The sequence below is a fragment of the Ambystoma mexicanum genome, chromosome 2p (genome assembly GCF_040938575.1).
Source record: "Ambystoma mexicanum isolate Mex_15411 chromosome 2p, UKY_AmexF1_1, whole genome shotgun sequence".
In the NCBI taxonomy this organism is placed as follows: domain Eukaryota; kingdom Metazoa; phylum Chordata; class Amphibia; order Caudata; family Ambystomatidae; genus Ambystoma; species Ambystoma mexicanum.
The window spans coordinates 230,614,607-230,631,231 of NC_090923.1; the positions used below are offsets into that span (position 1 = coordinate 230,614,607).

Genomic DNA, 16,625 nt, shown 5'->3' on the forward strand with positions numbered 1-16,625 from the left:
GACTCGTAGCTTTCTCTGTCTCCCGGAGTCGCACTGTGCAGCGCGGCGTACGTTGCTATGGGGAAGGAAGCCGAGCTCCCGATTGGAGCCCCAGAGCAAATAGGCCCGGATTGCAAAAAGACTACTGACACTGCTGGGAAATGTAGTCTGAAGTCCGGAGATGTGCCTTGGTGGGCGGTGCTAGGTGGGTTAAACATGCCCTAATATCTGGAAAGGTGCAGTTACAAGTGATTTGACTTCTGTAATGGCTGAAGGGCGCGCCAAAACATTCCAGAAGGGGGGGTTAATTCATCCTGTAGGTAAAAACTGGAGTGAAAGAAGGGTGCTCGGTGTTGCATTATTGTGCAGGTGATAGATGATGCATAAACCTACTGTATACTCCATTTATTGGTAAAGGCTGAAATCTGGCCAAACAGTTACAGCTACAGGGTGTGTATAACACGGGTAGTGTTCGCAAAGGTGTGTGCGGAGTACACAGAGCCTGTATGTTAACTGTGTTATGATATGAGGATCAGGCTTCCCTCATCACTGGCAAGGTGCTTAATGTGTGACCGGATGGAAAGCTTCGTTAAGTCCCTGATGGTACGTATCTAAACGATGTATCCATCGTGATTCCTTGTACAGAAGACTATTCTGGAGGTTAGGGCCTCCTTTTACTCTTTCTAAGACCCACCATTTGATATCATTGGGGGTATGTCTCGCCTCCAAGAAATGTGGTACTAATGGTGCTTGCAAAGTCTTGCACCTGATCTTGGATCTATGCTCGGAAATCCTGAGGTGAACTGACCTCATAGTCTGTCCGACATATTCCAGACCGCAAGGGCACTCAATGCAATAGACAACTTGAGCGCTTTTACAGTTCGTAAAATCCTTCAAAATCCAGTCTCTTTGTCCAATTTTGAAAGATTTTATTTTCATCGTGAAACGACACGCCACACATTCCCGCATGGATAGTGTCCTTGTATGGGGCGGAGGGTTCTCTGGCCTACGTTAGAAGGTTCAGCTTGGAATAGAGAGCCTCCAAAAGTTGTCCACCTCACATTCTCCAGCATAGGTCTGGCATGGATTCACATGCTCATGAATATTCCCAGTCAGGCTGTGATCTTCGGTAAAAAAGACCAGCAGTATCGCTTTAGCCTGAAAACTGCATTTCTCCTCTAAACCAATCACTGTTCTTTGGGTCATACTGCCTCCACCCAATGACAGTCATCTTCCTAAACTCCACCCCTTGTGGCCATCTTCAGAATTTTACTGCACGTTTGTGTCCTCTCTTCTTGCTCTCTGAGCCTTTTTGATAATTCGAGTTTTATTGACGGATAAATTGTTTTTTTTTAATCGATTTGTTCCATCGTTCGAACGCAGGTCGATTACCAGCAGCAGGGACCTGTTGCCGGCGAAGATCAACTTTCAACGCAGATCTTCTCTTCGAAGTTTTGAGAGTTCCAGGCTTACTTTGTGCATCCAAAGGGTCTGTGAACTAAGAAAGGTTTGTCGAAGATCGGCATTACAAATGTTTATATTGCCTGCATCTGGACCATGATGAGGACGGATGTGAGATTTGTTGTGGATTTTCAAAGAAGACGAAAAAAAATGTACTGTTACAGCAGGTTGGCAGCGTGGCTGAAGTTGGGCAAGTCCTCTGACACTGCCTCTGGGCACGGACAGGCCTCATCTAGGACCGGACGGCCAGTCCCATGAGCGAACTCCCTCAGAGAAGAGGTCGAGTTCCTTTGAGGCCACACAATCCACAGAGGTCCAAAAGCAGGCCAAGCTCCACGCTATGGATCCTTCTGGGTTGGCCGCGGCCACAGGGTCCAGGTTCTGGAAGGGCACGATCACTGTTGTGGTCTACATCCACGGCGAGCCTGTCAGTGAGGCACGCTCCCTCCAAGATGAAGTCCTTAACCCCTACGAAGCTTCATCTACCATCTTCGGATAAGCCTGCAAAGGAGAGGTCCACGGGTGGCAACATCGATGGCAAAGACGACTTCTTCGACGACCGCTTAATCAACAGTCACAACACAGTCGATGAAAGCTTCGGCAGCCACCTCGTCGATGAGCCTGTTGATGGACATCATGGCTTCATCGAAAAGGGGACTGGCGACGAAGGTGGTCTCTACGGTCACAAGGGCCGCATCCCCGCAAGTGACCCTACCACCATGGCGTACAGCTGCAGCGACACCAATGACATCCACTGGTGCCCCAGTGATTGGGACTGTTCCTGTCATCACCCCACACCAGAAGGAGTAGGAAAAGGACAAGGAGTGCCTTATGCCGGCAGAACCCACGTATAGACAAGGGGGAGTTGGGCAGAAGGAGGAATTAAGGGAGCTGGTGCACATCTACACGAGCTCCGATGAGGAAAACATGCCCGAGGACTACTCTTTGGATCATGAGGGGGCCCATGAGAAAGTGTCCATTGAGGTTTTACCACGGGATGAACCTCGATCACCATCTAGCCCAAGAAGGCGCTTAGGCCCGGCACCATTGCCGACTGTTTTCCCTACTCCTCAACTGGTGCCCAGGTGCATACCGTTGGACATTCTTACCACACTGCACACGCTGGTATCGGCCATCAAGGTCACTGAAGAGACCGTCCTGGCAGAGGCGTAAGTCGAAGGACCCGACTGGCCCGAGCCGTCAACCAACACCCACACCGGCTCAGTATCAGGCCTTGACTCCTGCGGCGGGGAGCCCCTACACAAGGACACAGGTACGGATACGGACATTTCAGCGAGGCATACCGATGAGACAGAGGACTATGTGCCGGCAGACGGTGAGCCGTTGGGTGCCGACAAGCCCATCAGAGCTTCGCCACCATATGAGGTAGGCTACTTTCACGCCATGATGTCAAGGGCCTCTACCCTCTTCAACTTGTTGCCAAAGGAAACTAGGGATGAGGGGGTTCCTCTTCCAAAACTGGCTGAAGACAGTCATGTCCAACCCTCTGCTGGTGATGTCTGGGAGGATGTTTTGGCCTAAATGAAGACACTGAGTACTGCTCTTCCAAAGCGGGATAGGCTGGAAAAGAGGTGCAGGGTTCTGGATTCAGCCCCCAGGTGCTTGAGGTCAGTCTTCTCCAGACTCTGTGGACTCTGTTGCTACCAGGAAGCGCTCAGCAAATCCATCATCTTCGGCCACGGTGCCCCCTGACCAGGTGGGGAAGAAACTGGATGCGATGGGCAACCGCATCATTTATACGGCAGCCTTCACCATCAAGGCAGCTAATGCCCTGGCCATCTTATCCCGCTGCGACAGGGAGCTGTGGTATAAGCTGGGACCTATTTTGGACTTACTGCCGGAGGACAAGAAGATTGAGGCCCTGGCCCTTTTCCAGAAGGGTGAAGTTGTGTCAAACCATGCCATCACGGTGGCCTTGGACATTACGGATACTGGGTTCTGCCAGATAGACAATGGGGTGTCCCTTCGACGACCGGGATGGCTGGAGGCCACCAACTTCAGGGTGTATGTCCAGTCCAAGGTAGTGGACATGCCCTTTGATGGGGACAACCTTTTCGGCAAGACCGTGGAGGAGTCTCTGCAGACAATCAAGATGATATAGAGATGGCACGCTCGCTGGGAACATTGCAACAACAAAGGTAGTCATCCTTTCATTCCTCGAAGGATATCTGGCAGATTCTCCAAGGGTTATAACGCTCCCGATCGTCAACCTTCCCGTTCCACGACCCAGAAGGCCTAAAGAGGCTGCTCACAAGCTTAGGGCAGCAGAGGGCAGCGTCATTGTCACCCACAGGCTAGGACACAGACACCCAAGCAGGCCTTGGACCCTGGCCCCCACCTGTGCCCCCAGTGGCAAATTTTGTCAGTTTGTGGAAAACAATCACCCCAGACAAATGTGTTCTATATTTTCCCGTCAGGGGCACACCTTGGAGTTCCAACACAGGTGTGTCCTCAAATCCCTCATCAATAACTTCACATGGCACAGCTGCTGGAGGAGGTTCAATCCATGTTTGTTTGTTTGTTTATTACTTGTATTGCGCACCAGACCCTTGGGTATCAGGGCGCATTGCAAAAGGAAACTTACAGCGTAGTTGCACAGTATTCTCGTATAGTTGAGTTTACATATTGGTTACATAACAGTATTGCAGTGTCATAGTATAGTTCAAATGAGATTACGTATTGGCTGGAGTGTCAAAATAACATACAATTACAATTACAAGTTGGTTACAAAGAAAAAGAGATCATATACATATATACAGAATTAGTTCATGATTAGTTACACATGGGGGGAATGTTAAGAAAGATGCCAATATAGCTCATCCCCCAGTGCCTCCAGGGCTCCGGAGTGTAAATCGCAGAAGTTCAGGATGGTCACGTTGCATCACATGCTCGGCCAACTGGAAGAAGAGGACTTGCTGGCGACTCTAGATCTGGAAGATGCCTACTTTCACGTTCTTATCCACTGGCTACATCGGAGGTTCCTGTGATTTGTGGTCCAGGGACAGCATTATCAGTTCAAGGCTCTGTCCTTTGGCCTGAAATTGGCTCCAAGGGTGTTCACAAAGTGCGTGGCTCTTGTGGCGGCGCACTTCCGTCTCAAGGGCATCCACGTCTACCCTTATTTGGACGATTATCTCATCCGCTCAAGCTCTCCCGCACTGGCGAACCGGCAGACGGCAGAGACCATTCAGCTGCTGGCAGAGGTCAGATTTTCCATCAATTATCTGAAGTCCTGCGCGGAGGCATCGCAGAACGCTCTGTTTCTGGGTGCCATCTAAACACGGTTGCTTGTCTGGCGACCCACTCGGAGGAGAGGGTGTTGGGCACCCTGGGGAAGGTCCGTCGTCAGCACAATCCGCAACAGTGTGAGCCATCAAGTTGTTGTTGGGCATGTTGTCCTCCTGCATCCATCTTGTCCCTCCTTTTCAGGCTGCAGATGTAGCCTCTCCAAGAGTCTCTGGACACACAGTGGCTGCAGATCTCAGGCTCTTGGGCAGACGAGATTGTCCTCAGCAAGGAGTTCCAGCGAGCTCTGCGATGGTGGGGAGTGCGCCAACATCTCACGCAGGGCGCTCTGTTTCAGGTCCCATCGTACCTGGAGACGGTCACCACAGATGCCTCCCTTGAGGTATTGGGGGCCCACACTGGGAAATTGCATGCCAGAGGCTTCTGGCTACTGGAAGAAAAGGACCTTCACATTAATGTCCTGGAATTCTGGGCAGTCTTCTGGGCCCTCAAATCATTCCTGCCGTTGCTGAAAGGGACGGTGGTGAGAATCTTCAGACAACACCACCACCATGTTCTACACCCAGAAACAGGGAGTGATGTGCTCCACAGATCTTCTGGCCAGAGAGGACGGGCGATTCTTCACCACTACCCAGGGTTTACTGAGCCTCAGGCCTGCTGGCTCCTGCAGCCCTAGAGGATGGGCATCATCCCCTGCCGCTGGAAAGTAGGAAGAGCCTAGACAAGGCCAGAGCTTCGTCGACGTTGGCATGCTACGGACACAAATGGAAACTCTTTTCAATATGGTCCAGGGCTCAGAAGATTACGCTCCAGTGTGTCACAGCCCTGCAGCTCCTTCTGTACCTGCTTTCCATGGCCAAGGCTGGACTGGCTCACGCCTCTATTAAGGTGCACCTGGCTGCCATAACCCGTTAAACCAGGTTGCCTGGTAAACCATCCCCGCGGTCGCACAGGCTCGTCAAGGAATTCCTCAAAGGCCTCTTCAGGACATTTTCACCAGTGACGTCCCCTGCTCCAGCTTGGGAGCTCAATGTGGTCTTGGCAAATCTATTTGAACAGATGCTTCATGCCCCTCTGAAGTTTCCCTTGTGGAAGACTTTTTCCTTGTGGCGATCACCTCAGCCAAGTGGGTCAGGGAGATCCAGGCCCTCTCTTGCAAGCAGCCGTACTTGTCCTTCCACACTACCAGGGTGGTGCTGCAGACCTACCCCACCTTTATGACGAAGGTTCTGTCAGAATTCCACCTCAAGTCTTTGGTGTTGCCAGTTTTCTTCCTGAATCCTTCTACTCTAGCGGAGAGAACGTTGCATTCACTGGACGTTGCTCATGCCTTGAAGTTTTATGTGGCACGCACAAAGAATTTTTGAAAAAGACTTCACAATTGTTTGTCCATTTTGGACCTTTGAAACATGGAAGGCTTTGTCGAAGGCTTCCATCTCCAGGTGGCACTCCAGCTGCATCATGCACTGTAATTGTCTGGCTAACAGACCCCTTCCAGGCCGGCTGAGAGCCCATTCCACCAGAGCCATCGCAGCAACAACAGCGTTTTTCTCTGGTGTGCCCCTGCTCGACATCTGCAGGGCTACACCTTCACAAGGTTTTTTACATTAACAGGGATTCCAGGTAGGGGTCCTGGGATGGCCAAGCAGTGCTACGCAACCTGTTCACTTGAGGGTAGTCTGTTCCTGGGGGGAGTGTTTTTACTTCTGTTGAGCCTTGCCACTTCCGGTGGTGGTGTATATGTACAGCTATGTCATATTTATTCATGAGCATGTGAATCCATGCCAGACCCATGCAGGGGAACAGGAGTTACAGATAAGTAACTTCTTACTTTCTGAGCGCTCGCAAGAGGCTGAGAATACAGAAAGTTGCCTCGCAGGAGTGTAGTAAGGAGAATGTGTTTGACTCTGTCACTGATAGTGCTAGTGGAACTGCTAAAAAATCTAAAAATATAAACCGTAAGGGGAAGCCAAAGCATGAAGTAAATGTGGATTCCGGCTTGGCTTTAGAACGAGGTACCATATTCTTGAGTACAGCTGCAACAATAGATTGGGGTAGCCTCTGACAGATCTCTCCGAATATGAGGGTGAGGAAGGGGTTTTGGAACCTGTTGATGATCGATCTCAGGGGGATCAGGAGGCATCGCTATTGCTTTACGAAGGTTTAGATTTACCAGCAATTTTACCGAACCCTATGGTGATTCACAAGGTGATGACAACTCTGCAGAATACTGACCCAGCAATCAAGTAAAAGGATGCCTCCAACAAGAAAAATCTCACCCTGTGTATGAAATAGTCAAGTGATACAACCCTGTTAGAACAAGAACGTGTCTTTGCTGTTTTGCGTTTGGAACTGGTGCAGAGATCAAATGATGTGATATTACTGAATCATGCTAATGTTTTAGATCTTTTTGCAAATGTTTCCCCAGTGAGGAACATTTACTCTAATGACATTGTGTTAGTCGATTTCCCAGATTACTTTAAAACAGGTGTTGTATTTCTCCACATCAAATCCAAATGTGTTACTGATTTACTGTTGGCTGAGGTCCTTCAAATCAAGGGCTACGATTTTGTACGGTGGGACCCATCCGCCCAGAGGTCTGGACTTGATAAAGTTAAGAATAAATCTGGTGAGGTCAGGACCTGGCAAGGGCTAAAACAATCCAGGATAGTTTATAGGGACAATGCTACTGTCACAAGTCACCTAGATGAGAGGGCATGGAACTCGTTGATGGGTTTCCTAGCCTCTGGTTATAGTAAAGGTGGAGTGCGTCATCAGTCATAGTTGTTGATGTGGCCTCCTGGAACACACTGGCTTTTCAACCTCTCTTGATGCCGGGGAAAGATTCCAAAATGCTGGAAAAATGCCACAATATAAATGTTTGAGCTGTGGTTGTAGGTGGTCCTTTTGTTGGAAAGTTAAGTCACATATATTCAACCTTTAGTTCAGCGCCTTAAGGGGAAGGCCATTGGGAGGATTGGTTACAGCTATTACAAAGTGTCTTAATTGGAATAGTATGCTACTTGATTGTAGCCATCCAGGAATTCTCCCTATAGCTATATCCTCTACTCAGGAGGCTGTTGCCTTGTATAAGGATTTGTTAATAATCATTCTTTATAGTAACCATAATGACAAACAGCCATTTGATTTGATTGTTACAGTAAAGAAGCTTTTATGAGACTGATTTGCTGGGGTAGTGGAGTGCAGATGGTGTCATTGTGGGAGATCTGAATTGTTATTATGAAGTTTCTATTGTGGGGATACCATGTGTGAAAGATATAGTAAGGTGAGAAGGAATTCCATTAGTTGGTTGTACTTAATGAAAGACTGGAATTTCATTTCTCTCAATGGTTTTAAAATGAACAATGGGCACCTGGAGAAAACGTGGAGATCAGGAAACTATGCCTCCACAATTGACTACATCTTTGCAACCCATCCCATGTACGATAACTCTAATGATTTTGACATTTATGATACTGACAGAAACGATCATTCGCTCGTGGGATGTTCATTTCATGATTGCTGTGTGAAAACGGAGACTTCTACAGCTGCTAACCTGTTAGTAAATAACTTGGGTAACCAAATTAAATGGAATCCTGGTTTCATTAGTCATTTCAATAGGGCCTTTCAGGAGTGTTTTGCCTCATTAAGTGTGGAAGACTTATCAGAGTTCTTTTATGTGCCAATCTTTTCTCCTTTTCTTAGGTTTAAACAAACGTAAATGGAGTATAAGCAGCAACCTTGTGGCCCAAGGGGTTTAGCTGGCAGGAGGGGTACCTTTTGATTCTGACATTCAAGAAAAAAAGAGATTTGAGGCGCCATCTGTGTAATCTGAGAAAGAAGGGTACAGGATGTGTACATATGCTAAAGATAATAACAAATCTTAGAACTAAACTGGTTAAAAGGTCAGAAAGTCAGGACCTATCCAAAGAATGGAGACAAAAATGCTTAGAATCCTTGTTAGTAGGGATTCTAAAACCTTTTGGAATTTGGTAAAGGAAGACTCTGATCTTCAATAGTATACCCAGATGCATCCCATTCCTGAGAAAGTTTGGCCTGAGCACTTGCATTCTATGTACAAGGTTGAGGAGAGGGATACATGGTCCTTCCCTATGCAGAAGGGGCAAGAGTGGGACCTAGATTTTTTTGATGAAGATGATATTACTTGCTTAATCACAGCTGCAAAAGCTCCCTGAGCTGCTGACTTTGTCAGGCTCCCAAACCGCATATTATTAAAGGGGGACCCTATCTTATGGGCAGAAATTATGTTTCGGTTGTTTAAAATCATTTTGGCAACAAAAACAATTCCTAATTCTTTGGGTACGTTATTGATCCCAATCTTTAAAAAAGGTGACAGATTGTCCCGGATCAACTATCTTTTCAAAGCTAGTGTTGAGATAATTAATTACATGGGGTGTAGCTAAAGGGGCGTGTGTATCAACACCAAGCTGGGTTCAGAAAGGGACTAGCTGAATGTTTTCTTTTGTTATTGCCCCAACTGATAAAGACTAGAAAAGAAATGTGGTTTCTACACGGCCCAAATGAAAAGATTGAGTTTTAAATTTGGTATATTTTCATTCTCTCCTTTGATCAGTTATTATAGAGCGAAGGTGATACCGGCACTACTCTATGATACAGACTTATTATCAGAGTATCAGGACAAGGATTGGCAGGTTTTGGAAGGCTGTATATTGAGGCAAGGTCCTGGGGATGCCAAATTGCATCCCAGTGCCTGTCATAAAATATGAATTTGGGTTGCTCTCGATAGTGGCATGAATGAAATGGAAATCTATGGCCTTCCTTAAGAAAATATTGGAACCTCCTGAAAAAGAGTTGTACTGCTGTCTGAATGTCTTATTGAATAATATGAATGCGCAGTGTGATTGGCTGGTTAAGTGTAACACAATTGTATCCCGATTGGATCGGATGATGTTTTTATTTTTGTTGAATCACCAACACAAAAGATAAAACGGGCACTATGGGATCTGGACTGGTGTAGAACGTGTGAGACTTTTATGGACTATACTCTTTTAAAAGTTATACTCTAGCAAGAAAAATAGTTTTATGAACTTGAGCCATATATCAAGAGATGCCCGTGTCCTAAGTAGAGGTCCACATTCTTAAGATTCCGACTTGCTCTCCTTCCTACTATGGTAGTTGAGGGTTCTAGAAAGGTTTAGAGAAGGGTCTGAGATGTTGTAGACTATGTAAGGTGGAAGATCAATTGGAGATGTTGAGGCACCTGGTTACGGAATGCCCTTTTTCTTATCTCATTGGGTAGAAGCATTTTAATAGATTTTTATTGAATCAAAGAATATATAATCAAAAAGACTTGGGGGCTCAGATCTTAAATGGTTCACAGGTTTCCTTAACATTAGCTGCTTTAAGTTGTATAGAGGAGTTATGTTTGTACTATTTTAATTTCTGTGTTTTAAGGATTTTTTTATTAGGTCTTTTGAATTGTAAATATTGTCATGATTCTATGCTAATTTTGTTTTACGTTTGTAGATCATGATGTTTTATATAATGTAATGTTGTGATAGTTAAAATGTGTAAGGTTTCTTGGTAACCAAAACACATAATAAATACAAATAAAAAATGTAACCATACGTTTCCTTTTTCCATTCACAGACTATTTCCATGGGGCAACAAGCTGCAGCCCAAAGGGCAGCACCAGGCAAATATCTGGCAGGGAGACTTCCCAACAATCAACACTGCAGACGATGGCTACCTTCAGACCTCCCCTGTATGTACAGTATTTGCACTGATTTAAAAAATACTCTATTCTGAATTGCAATTTAGACTTTTTGCCTAGGCACATCCCTCTATTGGTAAATACAAGAGACAGTCTTTCCAAAGTTAAGCACATTGTGATCCTTTAAGCAAAATCTAGTTTGAATTCTCAAGAGCAACCCAACCTTTACTGCTCACTGCAACTCAGCTTCTAGTGCCAAGCATACCCCAGAGCCTACTGTCAAACACAATTGACACAGTGCTCCCAAACATTAACTAGTTTCTGCAGCTCCCTGCAGCCTATTCTCTCCTACATAATCGAATTAAGTCTCTAATGCCAAGTGCAACTCGGCCTCTGCAGCAAAACACTACTTGTCTCTGGCAAACGCAATGCAGCCTTTACTGCCTGGCATAACCAAGCCTCTCCACCAAGCATAAGTAAACCTCTTTCGAGGGGATTGGGTCCTCCGACGTATTCCATATCTGACAGGTAATCCCCACAGCTGTGCTGCTTCGGAAAATCTTCGGTCCCTGCGTCGATGACGTCGATATGCTGTCCTCGAGGTCCTCCGTCGAGCCGACGTCACCGGATCTTATAAGTAGGACGCACGATGCCCGTAGCCTCAGTTCCGTTTTTCCACGAACATGTTTGCTTCGGAGATGTCGGCGCGCCTCGGTTCTTCTGAGTTTCTATCGGTTCTTCGAACTTGGTTTGTGAAGATTGTATCATGTCTTCCTCTTCTTCCGTCCCGCGGTCGGGTTTCAAGAAGTGTCGGGACTGCGGTTCCAAGATGTCGCTGACGAACTCGTACGACGCCTGCCTCTGGTGCCTCGTGAGGATCACGCTACGGACTATTGTGACGAATGCCAGTCGCTCACGTCGGAGGCCTTGCAGGAGCGGAAGAAGAAGCTTTCGGTAGGTAGGGTTTCCAAACACCGTAAGCTGAGGTCCACTGGACTTTCCACCGACGATTCGAGGGGCGACTTTGCGCATTGTCGGCGTAAATCCAGGGGGTCTCGGTCCCGGAGTGGTTCCCGCCATTCCTCTGTCTTGTCGAGCAACTCGCGGAAGTGCCGTCACCGGTCGCCATCCCCGTCCTCGTCCGAGGACTCTGCCCGACGACGGCTTGCTTGTCCCGGCAAGCATTCGACTCCTGCAGAATGGGAGGCATTTCGCAAGAAAATGTTGGTGATTTTTGAATCACAGGGCTCCAGTCCGTCAGCGCCTTAAAGAGAAGCCGGCCGTGACCGTGCTAGAGCCACCACTCGCACGCCTTCGGGCTCTGGTCGTCGTTGCGATCATCGAGAACCTTTGAGGTCTCGATCGGACAAGGTGGATCGCTCTAACCATGCCCACTCCAGGTCCCGGTCCTCGACGCCCTCGAGACCGTCAGAGCCTGTGAGGGCTTCTTCGACGCCATGTCCTTTGAGAGGTTCACTCGAGGCTCTGGCTCCGAGGAAACCCTAGACGCCATCGGCGCGAGGCCGTTGAAGGACAGGCTCAGGGCACCGCCCTCGAGGACTGTGTTGAGGCCGTCGGCACCATGCTCGACGCCGATTCCATAGACGCCCTCAACGCCTTTTGAGGATGTTTTGTCGGAGGTACCCCGTGGCACGGTGGAACCCCCGAAAAAGGCTCTGGCCAAGTCCAAAAATGTATTTGTCCCTTTTTCTGTGCCCCCATTCCAGCCTCTGGATTATATTTCTGAGGTGGAAGAAGGGTCTGAGGAAGGTTTGGTTCCTGGTGAGGTACCTGACGAAATATTGTCTGGTCATAGCCAGATTGAAGACCTGCGTCAGTCGTTGCATGACGCCAATGGTCTGGACATCTCCCCGGAGGTGGAGTTTGGTAGGCCTGAGTCTGGTACGCATGCCGAGTCTTCGCACTGGCGGCTTATGTCAAGGGTGTCGGAGTACTTGGGGTGGTCTGCGCCAATCTCTGCAGGATGACCTGACAGATATCCTGGACCTAGGTCCACCAATTGACCCGGTTCTGCCATTCCATATGGCCTTGCAAAGAAGGGTGGCGGCGGCTTGGACTGCTCCGGAGAGTCTCCCGGCAGTAGGGAAGTCGTTTCCGAGAGAATAACGCCCAGCCAGTGGCGACCCCGGCTACTTGTCCGTGCACCCTACTCCGGAGGGTTTGGTGGTGCAGGTGGCCACGGCTAAACAGGCGTCATACCTCCTGATAGGGACGACAAGCGTTTTGACGGTTGGGCGAAGAAAGTGTTTTCTTCAGAGGGTATGGCTTTGAAAGCAGTCAACTCTGTGTGTGCCTTAGCACGTTTCACTCATACTCTGTGGAATAGTTTCCTTAGCGGCTGAACATATTCCCGAAGGGGAGGAACGGGGTGGCTTTCTTGATCTTGTACAGGAAGGCAAGGAGGCCATGTGTGAATCCGTTCAGTCAGGTCTGGACGTGGCAGACTGTGTCATCCGGTCCATGGCGGCGAGCACCGTGATGCGCAGATTTGCGTGGTTGCGGAAGTCGGGGTTTGCTCCGGATGTACAAGCCCGGCTTCTCAACATGCCCATTGATGGTGACCATCTTTTTGGCAGCAAGGTTGACGAGAGCCTTGAGAGGTTGCAGACCTCAAAGGCTGCAGCAAAGTCGTTGAGCGCTGCATTTCTCCAACCTCCGCGTTTTCGTCCTTGGGGACACCAATGGAGGGGAGGTTCCTTTCGATATTACTCGTCCTTTGGTAAATCGAGGAGAGCTGCAAGTCCAAGAGGCCAACGTAGGAGTACCAGAGGTGGAAAACGGGGTACTCGAGGTGCCAAGGCTGCTCGAGCAGTTGCCTCTTTGCCCTCAGGCACTGCCTCAGCCGCTTCAGCTCAGTCATGTGGCCATATCCCATGGTTCGCCGGTTGGGGGAAGGCTGGCGCAGCATCTTGTAGAATGGCGTGCCATTACTTCAGATGTGTGGGTTCTAGAGATCCTAGCCCACGGCTACTGTCTTCCTTTCCGGCAGAGGCCTCACGACAATCCATCAGGAAATCTCTCTTTGAAGAGTCCGGATCCGCTCCTTGCGCAGGAAATCAAATCCCTGCTGGAAAAAGGCGCCATATAACTGGTGCCTGTAGCGGAGAGGAACAAGGGATGGTATTCCCCTTATTTTTTGATTCCGAAGAAAGACTGGGGATTGAAACCCGTCATGGACTTTCGTGGTTTGAACAAGCTCCTCATGAAGGACAAGTTCAAGATGGTGGTTACTCCCTCTTAAGTCCTCCAGGCCCTTCAACTTTAGGACTGCTTGGTGTCTCTCGACCTCAAGGACGCTTACTTTCATGTGCCGATCCATCCCAAACACAAGATGTACCTGAGGTTCGCGGTTGGCGACTTGCACTTTTAGTTTCGGGTCCTCCCGTTCGGATTGTCCTCCGCCCGAGGGTTTTCACCAAGCTCATGGTGGTGGTGGCAGCGTATCTCAGGAAAGGGGGGGATTCACGTCTACCCCTACCTGGACGATTGGTTGATCAGGGCGCGCTCTTCGGAGCTAGTCCTGGATCATCTGTCAGTCACCTGCCACTCCCTTCACAGGCTGGGCTTCTCCCTCAGCTTAAAGAAGTCCCACTTGACACCTACCCAGCGGCTCCAGTACATCGGAGCAGTGCTCAACACATCCCTGGGGCAGTGTTTCCCTCCCCAGGTGAGGGCTCATCACATTCTGCAGATGGTGCACAAGTTTCAACATGCCCAGAGTCTCCCGGCGTTCGAGTTCTTGAGGTTGCTCGACCTCATGGCATCCTGCATTCTTCTGGTGCCAGAGGCTCGACTGCGGATGAGATCTTTGCAGTGGGCACTCAAGATACAGTGGTCACAGACCTCTGGCAGGATGTCGGACCCCGTTCAGGTGCCGCCCTCGGTCGCCCAGGACCTTCTGTGGTGGGCCGTCGAAGGCAATCTGATGAAGGGGGCTCCATTTTGGCTACCGTGGCCGGAGGTGATGATTGTGACGGACGCATCCCTCACGGGATGTGGAGCTCATGCCAACGAGTTGACAGTCGGCGGTCGTTGGTCTCCGTCAGAGTCCAGACTCCATATCAATCTGTTGGAGCTGAGAGCCGTCAGGCTTGCCCTGAAGGCTTTTCTGCCGACTGTACGAGGGAAGAATGTCCTGATTCTGATGGACAACACAGGGGCCATGCACTACCTCAACAAAAAGGGGGGCACAGGGTCACTTCCTCTGTGCAGAGAGGCGATGCAGCTCTGGTTGTGCGCCATCTAGCAGGACATTTCGATCTCAGCAGTTCATCTGGCCGGAGACGAAAACGAGACAGTAGACGCTCTGAGCAGGCAGAGCATGATCTCTCACGAGTGGGAGCTGGCTCAGGAGGTCTTCGCCCTTTTGGGGACCTCACAAGTGGATCTCTTCGCCACCAGAGTAAACCGGAAGTGTGAAAGGTTCTGTTCGTGGGAATTTCCTCCAAGAGGAGCCTCAGGGGACGCGTTTGTGGTGGAGTGGTCCTTCCCACTGCTGTACGCGTTTCCTCCAGTCCCGTCATTCCGCAAGTGCTGCGGAGGTTCGGTTCCCGGATGATCCTCATTGCTCCGGCATGGGCCCGGAGAACGTGGTACCCGGACCTTCTCGACTTGTCCATCTGCCCTCAACGCCGTCTTCCCTACCGAGACGATCTGCTCTCATGGGAGGGGGGGGGTCAGGTTCTCCATCCAGAGGTCAGGTCCCTCAGCCTTCACTCTTGGCTTCTGAAAGGTTGAGGTATAAGGATTGGGACCTCCCTGAAGATGTGATGGAGGTGTTGCTTTCGGCCAGACGGCCTGCAACAAAGTCCCTGTACCGTTGCCGTTGGAGAAAGTTCTGCGACTGGTGCAGGGGTCAGAATGTGGATCCTTTTTCATATGACATTCCTGTGGTTCTGTCGTTTTTGCTTTCCTTACCCACAAGGGCCTGCAAGTGGGTACCATTAAAGGTTACCTGGTGACGCTGTCTATATTTAAGCGCTTGTCTGAGGAGTGTTCTTATTTTAAAATTCCTTTAATTTCTCAGTTTCTGAAGGGGTCACTAATGTGTTTCCACCGTCACCTTTTCAGGTGCCCGGTTGGGATTTGAACCTGGTTCTAAAATTCCTAATGGGTGCTCCATTTGAGCCTTTACATTCTTGTCCTTTGAGACTGTTAACCCTTAAAACTGTATTTTTAGTTGCAGTTACTTCCGCTCGCAGAGTGAGTGAGTTGCAGGCACTTTCTGTTAAGCCACCCTTCACGGAGTTTCATAAGGACAGGGTTGTCCTTAGGGTACGTCCTTCCTTTCTTCCGAAAGTTGTGTCGGAATTTCATTTAAGCCAGAAGGTCACTCTTTCGGCATTCTATCCTCCTCCGCATCCTGGTAAGGAAGAGGCGAGGCTCCATAGGTTGGATCCTGGGAGAGCTTTAAGTTTCTACATTTCAAGCATGTCCCGGGTCAGAGTAGACGATCAGCTCTTTATAGGATACGCTGGAAGGCGTTTGGGACAAGCTGTTACTAAGCAGACATTGTCTAGATGGATTATCTTGGCAATTTCTGAATGTTACTGCTTGGCGGGTAAGGATCCTCCGGTAGGCTTACGGGCCCATTCTACTAGGGGTGTGGCTGCCTCTACTGCCCTGCAGAGAGGTGTTCCTATTCGTAACATCTGTCAAGCAGCCACATGGGCTTCGGTCCATACTTTTGTAAGACACTACTCCCTAGATTCTATCCAGGGGCAGTATCTGGCCTTTGGCAAGGCGGTCCTCTACTCTGCAATTTAATTCGGAATTCTAAATTCCTAAATTCTAAACTCTTTTCCCTCCTCCATACGTTGGTACTGCTTTGGGAGTCTATCATAGATATGGAATATGTCGGAGGACCCAATGCCCTCGAAGAACAAGTTACTTTCTTACCTGGTAACGTTCTTTCGATGGGATGGTCCGACGACGTATTCCATATCGTACCCTCCTAGCCTGCCCCGCTACAGAATTTCTTATGCTATTGCAGCTTCCATTTCCTGAAGGCTTTCTGTGGTCATACTGGCAGAAGATTGGTGCCACACGTTCTGGGGAAAAAACTACAACTGAGGCTACGGGCTTCGTGCGACCTACTTATAACATCCGGTGATGTCGGCTCGACGGAGGCCCTTGAGGAAAGCGTATCGACGCAGGACGCAGACGCCGAAAATGTTCCGAAGCAGCACAGCTGTGGTGATTA

General features: G+C 49.1%; 1 protein-coding gene across 3 annotated transcripts in view; it reads left to right on the forward strand.

The window, feature by feature from the left end:
* SUMF1 (sulfatase modifying factor 1) overlaps positions 1 to 16,625 on the forward strand; it is a 901,271-nt gene that overhangs the window by 642,078 nt on the left and 242,568 nt on the right. For all 3 annotated transcript variants that reach the window (XR_011301918.1, XM_069643509.1, XM_069643507.1), the window contains one exon: positions 10,339 to 10,453. Coding sequence is in view for 2 of the 3 variants with exons in the window: in XM_069643509.1 (XP_069499610.1) it covers positions 10,339 to 10,453 (115 nt within the window). In the remaining variant the exon portion in view is untranslated. The remainder of the gene's footprint in view (positions 1 to 10,338; positions 10,454 to 16,625) is intronic.